This window comes from Antedon mediterranea, chromosome 2 (assembly GCF_964355755.1).
Source record: "Antedon mediterranea chromosome 2, ecAntMedi1.1, whole genome shotgun sequence".
NCBI classification, from domain to species: domain Eukaryota; kingdom Metazoa; phylum Echinodermata; class Crinoidea; order Comatulida; family Antedonidae; genus Antedon; species Antedon mediterranea.
In genome coordinates this window covers 32,803,178-32,817,147 of record NC_092671.1, presented here as the reverse complement: position 1 = coordinate 32,817,147, position 13,970 = coordinate 32,803,178, and the positions used below count along the sequence as shown (strand labels likewise).

General features: G+C 35.2%; 2 protein-coding genes across 3 annotated transcripts in view; both read right to left on the bottom strand.

Moving 5' to 3' along the window:
• Positions 1-13,970, bottom strand: part of LOC140040831 (decapping and exoribonuclease protein-like) — a 21,988-nt gene extending 8,018 nt beyond the window's left edge. The window contains exons 1-2 of the mRNA XM_072087065.1: positions 13,552-13,970; positions 7,283-7,506 (exon numbers count right to left, since the gene is read on the bottom strand). Of these exons, the coding sequence (XP_071943166.1) occupies positions 7,283-7,506; positions 13,552-13,889 (562 nt within the window). The 5' untranslated portion in view covers positions 13,890-13,970. The remainder of the gene's footprint in view (positions 1-7,282; positions 7,507-13,551) is intronic.
• Positions 3,264-5,994, bottom strand: LOC140039840 (uncharacterized). 2 transcript variants are annotated; one of them, XM_072085421.1, is made up of 6 exons: positions 5,961-5,994; positions 5,442-5,527; positions 4,704-5,315; positions 4,498-4,572; positions 3,613-4,344; positions 3,264-3,522 (listed from the first exon to the last, which is right to left on the bottom strand). In XM_072085421.1, exons 3-6 carry the CDS (start codon positions 4,845-4,847, stop codon positions 3,364-3,366), a joined length of 1,110 nt encoding a protein of 369 aa, XP_071941522.1. In that variant the 5' UTR covers positions 4,848-5,315; positions 5,442-5,527; positions 5,961-5,994; the 3' UTR covers positions 3,264-3,363. The 2 variants fall into 2 exon arrangements, with proteins under 2 accessions (XP_071941522.1, XP_071941523.1); XM_072085422.1 differs by having other exon boundaries at positions 4,906-5,315.

Sequence of the window (13,970 nt, the reverse complement as noted above, 5' to 3'; positions counted from 1 at the left end):
AATATTAAAAAAGTCTGCTTAAATTGGCTCTCTTTTACTTCAAAATTTACACTATCCATAAAAAGGGAAAAAAACATGTATTTTGATATAACCCAAATTTCCATATTTAGGCATATAACCTAGTTACCATTGACAGTATTAGACACAATAGTTAATTGAATATATCATGATCACACTTTTTGTACAACCACCATTAAAGGTCTTAATTAATCTATTTTTTTTTTAAGCTTTAACTTTTTTTGGTTCTGTTTATTAAATCTGAAAATTCATTTTAACTTGATTGCAAATATCAAGAAAAGTGCAAATAGTTTTGAAAGTTGTATTTGAACTAGTCAAAAGATAATGTTAAAAGTTTCTCATTGAGGGCTTTAGGACTAGGAAATTCAAACAAGTGTATATGTTTAGAATTAGAAATATGTTTTAAGAACTTTATTGGTGGTTTAACAAAAAAAAAACATAATAATTGTATGCTTGTAAGTGAATACCTCTTTCAGGAAAACGATTTAATGTAACATTATTTCTTTTTAAGGCCTATCATGTTAAAGAATACTAGAAATTTACTCGTTTATGCTTCAGAATTTACACTATTCAGAAAAAGGAAAAAAACATGGTGTATTTTGATATAACCCAAATTTCCATATTTAGGCATATAACCCAGTTACCATTGACAGTATTAGACACAATAGTTAATTAATGGTCTTAATAAATCTAATTTTAAAACATTACATTGCAGCGGTTTTATTGAAAAGGTTTAATATGTATACTGTACAAAACATTTTTTTGATTAAAAATACAAGATTGTGGCTTTTTTTATATCATGAACCTCTAAATATAGTGAATCATGTATCAAAACATACTGCTTTTTGTGAAAACAGTGTCATGCCTGGTGGCAGTTAGGTCTATGCCTATATTGTTTTAAATAAAAGTGTTAAGAGATTTTAATGTTTAATGTTTTTTGTTGTTTTCATTTTATTCAATAATTTAACCAGAGGCAACAATTTCACAATCAATATGAAGCATTTACCAATAAAATGGTAAATTAACAATACCCAGAAGTTGAGCAAATAAAACTACCAACGTTGGTATACAATGCTAACAGACATAACTGTGAAAATTACCCAATAGTTGAGCTTTGAAATTACCCAATGTTGGAATAGTAAAACTGTATCCAATAGTTGAGCATTAAAAATTAACCAATGTTGGAACATTCAAAATAACCAACTATTTTATAAACACATTTCCTAAACATGGTTGGGCATTTATTAGCCAATAGATGGTTGAGCTGACTATTAGACCAGCGTTGATTTAAGGGAAATCCTTAGGATTTAAGGGAAATATCTCATTGGTGAATCGGTAACTGGATTTTGAAATAGAAGAAACCATTTTGGATCCACAAGAACATGAACTTTCTTGGTTAATAATCTTACGGTCAGGATGACATTTTATTAACGCACGTTAAAATTAATTTTAAAATAACTGTTTTTACTTTTACATATCATTATAGTTGTTCTTTAAAGCTTTCAACATTTATTTAGAATTGTTTTCAGTTTGAACTTAAATGTGTATGCCATACAAAACTGAACGGAAAAATGATTTACTTCCTCACTCTATGCAGAACAAAAGAGAAATAGTAATTTACCTGTCTCTAAAATAGCTCCCAAATAATAACACAATCACAAATTCCATGATGAACATCATGTTTGAATTAATACTTGACACAAAAACCATTTTAATATTTTAAAAAAACACAGTAACCCTAGCCTTTTTTGTTTTCTCAGTGCTTCGAGACATTTCCTTTTTTTTGTGTTTTTTTAGCTTTCAAAATTTAATACACTTCTCTCATAAACCAATTTGATTATTCATTGTATTAATTTAGCCAATACCGGGAGGGGCAGGGCACATATAATAGCCAAATGTCGTCTTAAAACCAAGAATAACCCGGCATACGAATTCGCGGAACGTAATCAGCAAGTAAGCAAGTATCCAACAAAGCACGTATGTTTAGAACAACAAGGCCATATACATGGCTGCAGTCGCGTGCTCAATTTTTTTTTTCTTTTGTGGGGGCAACCCACTTTTATTGCAATGATCAACAATATGATACAGGTTATATTATCTATCTATCAATAACTATATATAAGGGATATTGCACAGTCTGAAGTAAAAAGATTATAGAAAATATTTTGATATTGTGTTGAAATCTAAATATAATAAAACAAATATGTATACAGTGAAAATTTATATTACAGAGCTAAAAAGATATAAAGATGCGTGCTCAAGTTAGTGTTTCCGACCGACCGACCAACCGACCGACATAGTGAGCTGTATAAAAATGATGACTAGGCTATGAACATTCGATTTAAATGTAGATGGTGAAATAAGGCTTCTCTTTAGGATCCTATGAGGTGTTCTATTTTTGAACCACCAAGAGTGTCGTTCAGCTTTAAAGAAGTACAATACACAATTAAAAAATAGGTTGATAAAATGTCAGCATTGCTTGTAGAGATCAACAAAAAAAATCAAAATAAAAACCATTTAATTCATGTAATTAGTAGTTATAAAAATAATATATTTATTTGCTTAACCAATTTCTGATAATATTATACATTTTAATGATGTGTAGAAAGTAAATAATTTAAAAGTACATTGTGATATTTCGTAAAAATTATTATTGAATTGAAATTATTATTAGATTGATTGCATTTTATTAAAATAATGTAATTGCTTTATGGAACAGCTGAGTGAATTACAAAGTGTTGATATTGTTTTTCAACATGCTAACAATATCATTAATGGCAGGGCGGCGGTCTGGATCACGATCAGTGCACTGCTTGCCTATTTCAAGAAGAGGTTTCATATATAAAATAGTACCCATGACGACGAACATTATTCCAAGACTATAAATGTCTGATTTAAATGACGGGGGTGAATTCAGGAAATGAAGCTCCGGTGCATGCTCTCTGTGGGAAGACGTTGCACTTTCTCTATTTGCAGCTGGGGTTTTGTTCAGCTGAAACATGTCGAATGAAGCGTTCACATTACAGACAGCGCCAAAGTCAATAATTTTGGCACCCCATCTGTCACCATTATGGTGGACAAGAACGTTCCTAGTAGCTAGATCATTGTGGATGATTCCGTGTGCTTGCATTATTCCAACTCCCTCTGCTATATCTACCGCTATGTGGAGACCTTCTATGAGACTCAGTTGTGGGTCTTGCAATTTGATGGCTTTAGATAGAGTCACAGACTGGAGACGTGCTGGATCTCCCACATACTCGATGACGATCTTCTTTCTTCTTTCAAATAAACCTCTCTTGCAAATGCCATAAATGAATGGGAATAATCTGCTGTCCCTTGATAGCATCATTTGTCCACGGCTTCGAGTGTCACTAAAAACTCATACATCGGTTGCTTCGATTTGTCCGTTGGGGCCATGCAAGATTTCACAGCAACAAGAGGGCCATCTAAAGAATTCATTCGATATAAAGATACTTCGCCGTACGAACCTTTTCCAAGCGTCACCTGAGAAATAAAAACAATGAGGTTACTTTTGGTTTAGATTTAGATTTATAAATAAATATCAAAAAAAGAAAGAAAATGTAAAATGTTTACCGGTAATGGGTATACATCTTCAACTGATAATATTGGAAGATCGGTTGGTAGTATTGAATCTAACATCGAAAGATGGTCAGGCAGACTGAAGTTATATGCTGATGTTAATATTCCCTGGCCTTGGTACGATACCGATATATTCTGCCACTCTACGCATAACGAAGACTTGGATGTTTCTTTGTCGTGGTAATAAATGCACAAATTACTTTTCCATTCTCCGTTGAATGAAGCAGTCGACGAAGTGGTGTCATAATCATCCGTATCAACAACTGGGGCATATACATCATTTTGAAAGCTGGTGGTGTAATGATGACTTCTGACGGAATATGATAGGCACAAAGCTCGTGAAGTGTCACTATCTTCACCTAGGAGAGACATTACAGCAGTTTGCCGGCTCAGGTTGGGAATAACGAGATGCATCCAACCACACAGAGCTTGGTAAATATGGTACAGCAACCAGTATGCATCAGATGCTGGTGTTTCATTTAATGTTGTCACACTTTGGTTCCCAACACCATTGCTGTCAGCAAATAGCATCCACATTCTGGCAAGCATTACAAAGATTGATCGGGCTTGTTCACTTTCAAAGATGATATGCACTGAAGACTGCAAGTGATTGAACAAGAAGCTTATAACCAGTTTGTTGTTGTAGTAGATGGCCGATGTGTATAAAGGAGGGGTGGTATCGGGTCTGGATGGCAGGAACAACGATCGATAACATAATTGAAGTGCCTATAAAAAGAAAGAACACAAATGTTTATAGCAAGACAATTAGTAAGCTATTTAGTTCATTAATCGATTGATTGTTTGAAAGAGAAATCCATTGCTGTTATCAGTGCAGATATTCTAAAGAGCAGTTTCATTAGACGTGGTTTTGAACATTACCTTGTTAACTTGTTCATGCTTTGGTCTAGTTTTTAGGGAACTATCCGTATTTCCCAACGGTGTCGTATTCATGTGCTGTAATAAAGAGATTCAAATAAAACGAAGCTTTTATTTTTCAAAAGAAATATTTATTAGTATGCATCGGTAAACGTATCAAATACATGTTTTATAATGTGTTAATATTATAATGCCATGCAGGTGGGTACCTTGTATGACATGGTATTTAAACACAAGTGGAATGGTTCGGTACTGATGACACGTTCAGGTCTTCTTCGAAGCCATTTTGCAATGATGCTGTTGATAGACACGCTGGACATCTGGTGGGTTTCAATCGCACAATGTGTTTTCATGACATGACTCTTGCATGGACTGAACCAACATTCTTTACCACAGAGTTGGCAAACTGACCTTTAACAACAACAAGTGGTTGAATGAGTGATGGAACCGAGTTGATTGCGTCCATGTTGAAACACTTTCTGATGATGTTTAGTGCGGCAATGTGATCGGGTTCTGAATTGGTGATACCCATGGCATTGGAGATGTTATCGTTCAGACAGCTGTTGTCCAAGATGACCAGAGCTCTGGCGTATTGCCTGATTGAGATGTCCAACGTTGGGTCTGGATTGTAACCAATGAAGTCACGTTGGATTGGGTCAAAAGCAATGCCGTATATCAGTTTTAAAATGATAACACGGATATGCGATGGTATCTTGACCCAAACCTGGTAGCCTGTAGTTGTATTGTTATCATTATCAGGTTTTATGGAACAGAAGCAACATCGGAAATACTTGTTAAAGAAAGTATTGAAACGAGAGTGCCTGTTGGTAAATAACGTCCAGTATTTAAAAATGTCTAGGCCTATACCAGATTAATGATTGTTTCTTTTATTTTCATTTTAGATACTTCTTTCATACTTTTATGTGTGAAATAACTAGTAAAATTACCATTTTTTACCACTCCTTTTAAATAAATTCCTTATTCGTCCGGGCATAATCTATAAGAACAATCTAGGCCTAGGCCTACCCTAGGCCTACATATAAATTATGGTTAATTCTGACATAGGCGAGCACAATGCAAAAACTTCGGTACAAATCTCCGCCCCCCACCCCCCCCCCCCCCCCCCCCACCAAAAAAAAAAGACTCGATTACTCTAGCTATGCCTAGGCCCGCCCAGGGCCACAAGAAGAATCGTTTACATACAATACAGATGAGAGAGTACAGAGAGGGCTAAGCCTAGGCCTAGGCCCTAGCTAGTAGGTTAGGATTTTATTTTTATTAAATATAAAATAAATTATAAAATTTCGGTAATCTTTAGTAGGCTTAGATGTGTAAAATATTTGAGTAGGTGTATATAATATTGAACCTTTATTAATCACTATCACCACATATTTTGTAAGAAATTTGCCAAATAACCAATAAAAAACACGTAAAATTACGGATAATTTTGTTATAACGATGCTTACCTTTGAAGTTCATGTAGCCTAGGCGCGCCGCGCCGCGCCTATGAATCGATCTCCATGGCCGTCGCTACAAAAAGTTGCTAAGGCTAGCGTAGATAGAACACGCACTTGGCGCGCGCACGCAATGAACCACCGCCCTCTTTGAATTCCGCAAGGAAATCTTGTTTTCATTTCATTTATTTATTCGACGTTATAAAAATGTTCTGTGACCCCAAAAGCAACACAGAGTCACCATAACATGATATGTTTGGGGCCACAGAAACACTTAACTACATAGAATTATTTATCAATATAAAATATACATTTTTACAAATTTAAAAACATATTATAGAACTAGTAAAATAAAATGTATACAGGATTCGTATTATGGTATATAATCAGTAAAATGTTGTTTTAACTGAAAACAGAAAGAGCAGAGAGGAAAGACGAGTCTTTAAGTGAGGAAGGAAGTGAAGACCAAAGAATAGGGAAACGATGGATAGGCGAGAGAGTTTGTACGAGCATAAAAATTCATTTTGGCATGGAAAACACCACCCTAAACCGTATATCCACGACTGCAGTATATCAATCGCTGTCCATTTCTAGTTTTTTTTAGGTAATCAAATAACTATTTTATAAAGAAATGTTCGATTTCTCTCTGGCTCTGTGTTGAACTTATAGTAAAACTTTTAAATGCGAAATAAAAACAGTGAAACACACGTCGTACGCGGCGCGTAAGCCTATTCACTCCCATAATTCCCATGACACGCTTTGATTGAATATTGAAAATATGCGTTTTCAGGCGCGGCGAGAAGATTTCTATATAATACAGTACCTCTAGCGATAGAGAATGATATACTCCACTTCCTCAAATCAGACTCATGGTTATAAGTTCAAGTTGAGACCGAGGTGGTGGACCCTGTGACCGTATTCACCAATCACACTTAGGCTAAACAGTACTTACCCTTATACATTAAGAATTCTCTTAACAAAGGGAAACACTTATCGTTTTTTGGATTTAACATAGCAAAACACCAACCAACATTCTTCAAATTTAACGGGTGTATTTTATGAAAATCAGCTTTTTACTTGTTAGAAAATACAAAAGAAGAAATAGAATAAATAATCTGTGGACATAAAGCCTTCTTTTCAATTCAATTTTCACAAAAATTAGATGAAAATATTAATACTCATTGACCCGATTCTGCTACTGTCAATAGGTATGTATCTGTATAACTATATAAAGTGTATGCTGTCTGCATAAATACTGTACTTTTAACATACATATATGGACAGTAGCAGAATCGGCTGACTCATTTGTCAAGTGGAAAACCGGTTTTACATACCCCGACTAGTAATACATTGCTCAAACTTATATCCCACATACTCCATTCTTCTTTCAATGTCCGTCCTGTTTTCCTCATAAGCTTTTTTCTCTTCTGTTATCACTTCACTTATGTAATACGTGCCACCGAACAACATCACAGCCATTTTCCATCCTTCTCGTTTGTATGGTGTGTACATTATTGTCCCCAAATGTCCTCGGCGACATACAAAGTCTGTATTTAAACTAGTAAAAAAGTATACGAATAAAGTTAATCTATATAGGCCTAGGCCTACTTTTAATTAAAATTCTGAAATGAGAGTATTTCGACGTTTGCGATCTTAAAACAAGGCCATGTACATGGCTGCTGTCGCGTGGTCAAATTTGAGATTGTGTTTACCAACCGACCGACCAACCGACCGACCGACATAGTAAGCTGTAGAGTCGCGTGCTAAAAATGTTTGCATTAATTGCACGCACACACACAATGTCACTCGATTCTGTATCTATAATGTGTTCAGTATCATAGGCATAATTCTATAATAATACAGATCATTGTGTGGCGCCTGCATCGTGGAAGGTTAGATTACGACTTAGGTTATGGTATATGATGCATCCGTCACACGTAAAACACGCCCATTTTTACTACAATTCAAGCACTTTAGTTGAAAATGTAATTCATGTCACATGATTGTGGTTCATCTGAAATGGAATGTTGCTATGACGTCTTATTTGTCATAATAGGCATGTCACGCCAAAATTAGTCCGGGCCAAAATCGGTCCGGCGGACCAGTTTTGGCTGCCAAAATCAGTCCGGGGGACCATTTATGGCTGCCAAAACCTGTCCGGCCGGACCAATTTTGGCCGCCAAAACTGGTCCGGCCTGGATAAAATCGGTCCGGGCAGTAGGACTGTTTTTGGCCGCCAAATATGGTCCGGTCTTACAAATATATGGTGCGCAATATGAGTCATAATGTATATATCATTAAAAAAAAAGGCCATGATTAGTCATTATATTGAAAACTATGGGGTTTTATTTGTTATTTTAATATTATAAATTAAGCCTGTTTTTTTTATTATCATTATTAGTAGTAACTCATCAATAATAAGTACTAATTGTTAGGCTTTTTGTATACAATATGTATCTCTGCCTGTTTTTAATCCATTTTGTTCTTTTTTAACATCTTCGTTTCCCCATGATGTTAAAAACAATTTAATTTATTAATTATTCATGGTTAATCAATCAATATATCAATTCAATACAATTATTAGAAAAAAATTATCCAATATTGATTAGGCTGAGGAAGGAAAAAGGCCTCAATCATAAATCAAATCTAGCTGGCAATATCAGCGTCTCATACCCGTTCATGTGAGTGTGTGGCAGGCCGTAAAATATGAGTGAACACCTAAGTCATGTTTTTAGATAAAATACATTTATTTATAGTATTTATCCGACAAGATAACTTACTAATATATATCATGGGATATTTTTATAGCCATAAACAATTTAAAACAGCATCATAGGCCTAGTAATTCAATTAAAATCGACAGAAGAAAAGCCCGGACCGATTTTGGCAGTGGCGGACTGCTTTTGGCCACAATTTTAGAGCCAAAACTGGTCCGGCCGGACCGATTTTGGCCCCGGACCATATTTATCGTGACAGGCACCTTCCGTTCTGGCTAGGCGGACAGACTGCTATTAAATTTGAGTTTGTTTTGTGCGGTGTGTGTGTTAAATAAACCCTATATACTACTACACGTATTAGATATACGAACTCGAAACCTGTTTTAAGATTATGAGTAATAAAAATTCAGGCCCAAGTCGCGGTAGCGTAAAATCAGCGCCGAGTGGTGGGACTCGCGACAAGAGTCGTCGCGACAGCAGACATGTGAGTGATAACGTAGGCCTAGCTACCGGGAACAGCGACAATGAAACTGTGAAGTGTAATTGTTGTAAGGACGACATTATTGGTGGAGAAAAGTCAATTGAATGCCAGAAATGTTTAGAATGGACACATCAAACCTGTTCAGGTATGAATAATTCTGAATATAAGGCCCTTGAAAAGGGTAGACAGAATCTAATGTGGTTTTGTGATAGCTGCTCAGGCCAAGTTTCTAAGTTGGTTAAAGATGGCGAAAATAGGCCAAGTGGTGAAGAGAACTTTGTGAAACTAACTGAACGGTTAGATAATATCACTATGACAATTCAGAAACTTGTTGAATCTATAGAAAAAAAAGATGAGAATATTGAGAAGATAGTGGAAGAAAAAGTGAAAGTCTACATAGATGAGAGATTTGATAGACAAAGAAGAGAAAATAATATCATATTGCATAATGTGCCGGAAGTGGGAACTGATGACGTAGATGCGAGGAAGGAACAAGATAGAGTAAAGGCTACTGAAGTACTTAATTTTCTGAATGTAAATACGACAATATCAAAACCGATTAGACTTGGAACTAAGCGAAATGATGAGAAACCACGATTGCTTCGAATAACTGTAGATGGAGTTGAAGTCAAGAGAGAAATTCTGAAAAAAGCTAAGGGCTTAAAGCAAGCGGTAAATAAAGGCTACGATAGAATATTCCTCACACCGGATCTCACACCATCTCAAAGAGAAGAAAGTAGTAAATTGAGAGCTCAGTTAAGGCTACGTAGAGATAAAGGTGAGAACGTTATTATAAGGAAGAGGAAGATTGTATCAGTGCAATCCTTTCGTGACCACTAAGAATATAAATGAACCTAATCGCACAGCACCTTTATTTTTACAAGAAGATTTTGACTTAGAAGAAGATATTTCGTTCAGAGACAATACTTTTGTTGAACACGATTTTGAACTTGCACCCCAAGAAGAATATTTAAGTTGTTTTTATACCAACGCAGAAGGGTTTTTGAACAAACGAAGCGAATTTTTTGTTTTGATAGAAGAAAGGAAACCGCACATAATTGGTATTACTGAAACATGGTTGAGCGATAATGTGCTAGACGCTGAAATAGCAATGAAAGGTTACAATTTGTTTCGCAAGGAAAGAGCGAATAAAGCGCATGGTGGATTGTTATTATATGTTAATGAGAAACTACATGTTACCATTTGTAATGAATTGTGTCAATTAAATCCTGAATCGCTATGGTGTACTGTGGAAGTTGATAAACATAATAAAGTTCTGATAGGTCTTTGCTATAGGAGTATGTACAACACACCTGATGAAAATGAGCAATTGTTTTACCAACTACGCTTTATTGAATCAGTACAATCTGACCACGTGTTGATAATTGGAGATTTTAACCTTAAAGAAATTAATTGGAAGGATATGTTGGTTAATGCTAGCGTTACACATCCATCAAACACTTTTTTTGAAATAATCAACGATTTATACTTGGTGCAACATGTCAAGAGTAATACGCGACACAGAGAGGGACAAAGATCATCCCAATTGGACCTTATTATTACTGATGATGATTTTAAGGTATCTAACCTACTACATTTACCCCCTTTAGGGAAAAGTGACCACGATTGTTTGTTTTGGCAGTACGTCTATAAACTTGATATTCCCAGTAAGGAAACCAAGTCATTTCACAACTACAACAAAGGCGATTATATAAGCATAAAGCGTGAACTGAGTAATATCAATTGGTCCGATGAATTTGATAATCAAACTACCGATGAAATGTACAACAGTATTAATGAAGTATTGTGTAATATGACTGAGTTATATATTCCTACATTTGGGAGTACTCGTAGTAAAGGTCAGAATAAACCCTGGATGACATCAGCTGTTAAAAAATCAGTAAAAAAGAAATATCAACTGTACAAAAGCTTCAGAGAAACACAAAACGAGAGAGATCATATGGCTTACAAGAAACAGAACAATCGTACTAGGCAAGCTGTAAGGAACGCTCAAGCTACCTTCGAAAAAAAAATCTTGATGGAATTCAAAAACAAACCAAAGAACTTTCATAAGTATGTTAGATCGAAACAGAAAGTAAAGACTGGAATAACAAAATTAGTAAATAATGATGGGCTAACCTTGGAAACTGACTACGAAATTAGTGAGGAACTCAACAAATGCTTCCAAACATTTTTCACCAAAGAAGATCCTGACGAAGACATAACCAATTTTAATTATGATACTTGTGACAAATCAGTTGAAAATATTGAGTTCTCCCAAGAAGATGTTTTTAAGCAACTCCGAGGTTTGAAAATCGATAAAAGTCCTGGTCCAGACAACATCAATCCATGTCTACTTAACAAGTGTGCTGAGGAGTTATCAGAACCCTTGTATTTTTTATTCAAGAAGTCTACAGAGGAAGGTAAGCTACCAAAAATATGGAAACGAGCTGATGTCTCTCCGATCTTTAAGAAAGGCAGCAAATCACAAGCGTCCAATTATCGACCGATAAGCCTGACATGTATTATTTGCAAGATCTTTGAACATATTATTCGTAACAACATACTACGACATGTTAAGAACAATGCAATACTAACAACAGAGCAACATGGTTTTGTTGAGAAGAAATCATGTCTGACAAATCTTTTAGAATTTATGGAAGATGTTACTAAGGCTTTGGATGACAACAATAATGTTGATGTCATATTTTTGGACTATAGTAAAGCTTTCGACAGCGTTCCTCATAGGAGATTACTCATGAAATTGGAGAGCTATGGAATCAAAGGTCAATTGTTATTATGGATTAAAGATTTTCTTGATAACAGACAACAAAGAGTCAAAGTGCGTCATGCTTCTTCCAGTTGGGCTGATGTAATTAGTGGAGTTCCACAAGGCTCGGTGTTGGGCCCTACATTGTTTGCATTATATATAAATGACCTACCAAAGTATGTGTCTAGTCATATAAAGCTATTTGCTGATGATACAAAGATCTACTCAGTAGTTAACAACAGAAATGATGGGCAATTATTACAAGAATCTTTAAACAATGCACTGCAGTGGAGTAAAGAATGGATGTTGGCTTTTAATAAAAGCAAATGCATGGTGATGCACTTTGGGCATTCAAATGTTCATTTTAAATACCAAATAGATGAAGTTGAACTGGAAACAGTTGAGAAAATAAAGGACCTAGGAGTACTAATTACTAATGACTGTAAACCAAGCCAACACTGCGCCAAAGTATCTCAGCGGGCCATGAACTGTTTAAGAAGCATCAGAAGGACTTTCGTATATATGGATAAGGATTGTTTTAACGTCATCTACAAGCATTATGTACGCCCACATCTCGAATTTTGTGTTCAAGTATGGAATCCGTATCTTCAAAAGGACATAAATGTAATTGAAAGAGTACAACGTCGTGCGACTAAATTAGTTCCATGTATCCGTTCATATTCATATGAAGATCGTTTAAAGTTTCTTGGCCTAACAACCTTGTATGACAGAAGAATTCGAGGTGACCTGATTGAAGCATATAAAATTGTTAAAGGTTTCGAGGGTGTAGCCAAGGATGACTTTTTCCAAATGAGAAGTAACATTAGCAGAATTACTCGAGGGCATCACCTGAGATTTTTCAAGCCTACTTTCCATAAAGGATTGAACTGTAGAAGACATACCTTCTCGCAACGAGTAATAAACCATTGGAACAGTTTACCAGCCGACGTTGTCAATTCTGAGACCGCTAATACCTTCAAGAATCGCATCGACACAATGTAGTTGATATGGGGTTTAAAAAGGCACATCGCCTAAACTTTCCCATTATAACTAAACTAAACTAAATAATAAAGCTTGCTCAGCTAAAGCTCTGTCTACACTATCGAACTTTATGTTACAAAAAATGATATTTGTGCACATCACACTTTTTGTCACAGTAGTGTGATAGTGCAGACAGAGCTGCTTTAGAATGAATTAACAATGAGGTCTTTGTTTTACAGTTTTAGTAATAACAAAAAAAAATTAAAATTTTATTTCTTCTTTTTCTGTTTGTTCGTTTTTGATATGGATGAAATATTTCCGAAATAAACTTGAAATTGATTGATTTATATATTTATACTTTAACACAATTGTTTTATACAGTAAAATCAGATTACGGGCCCATAATCTTGTCAATTTCCGATATATTTAACGTAAAATTTGATGCCAGAATAAAAATATGATAAAAAGTGGACCTAGCCTATATTGTTTAGATTCTTTTTTCTGTCGTGGAAAGAATTCAGTGCTCCGGTTAATTCAATAACCAGATACATCTGGCACTGGTTCTCTTGTTCCAAAACTATATAAGTGGAAAGCGTCCTTATACTTGTGTCGTTTTCAGAGCGCATATAACCAACTCGTCGTAATTCTTCTTACCTTTTTATTAGTCTGCTATCATCGTCACCTTTCTTCATCTCTAACTCAAAAAGATTCTTATTTTCCGCAATCCATTTTATGATATTATTGATTTTTTTGGTCAAACGATCGTCATGGTTATGAAATGTATCGTAGCCATCTCTCAAATTATATACGTGACCCTGACTTCCAGGAGGTGTATACAGGTACTTCAACATTCGGTTATCCATATGCGGTTTGCAATTCTTATCGATTGAAAAACATCCCAATTCTTCTGGAACATAGTCTTTAAAAGGAAACTTATCCTCCTTAACTGGATAGATATTTAATTCCGTCGTCGGAACTCCAGCAGCGGCCATTTTGCTTGATAGTGGTAGCAAAAAATGCAGTATTTATTACAAAATTAAGACTTTCTGAGCATATTTATACAGTTTAAAAGA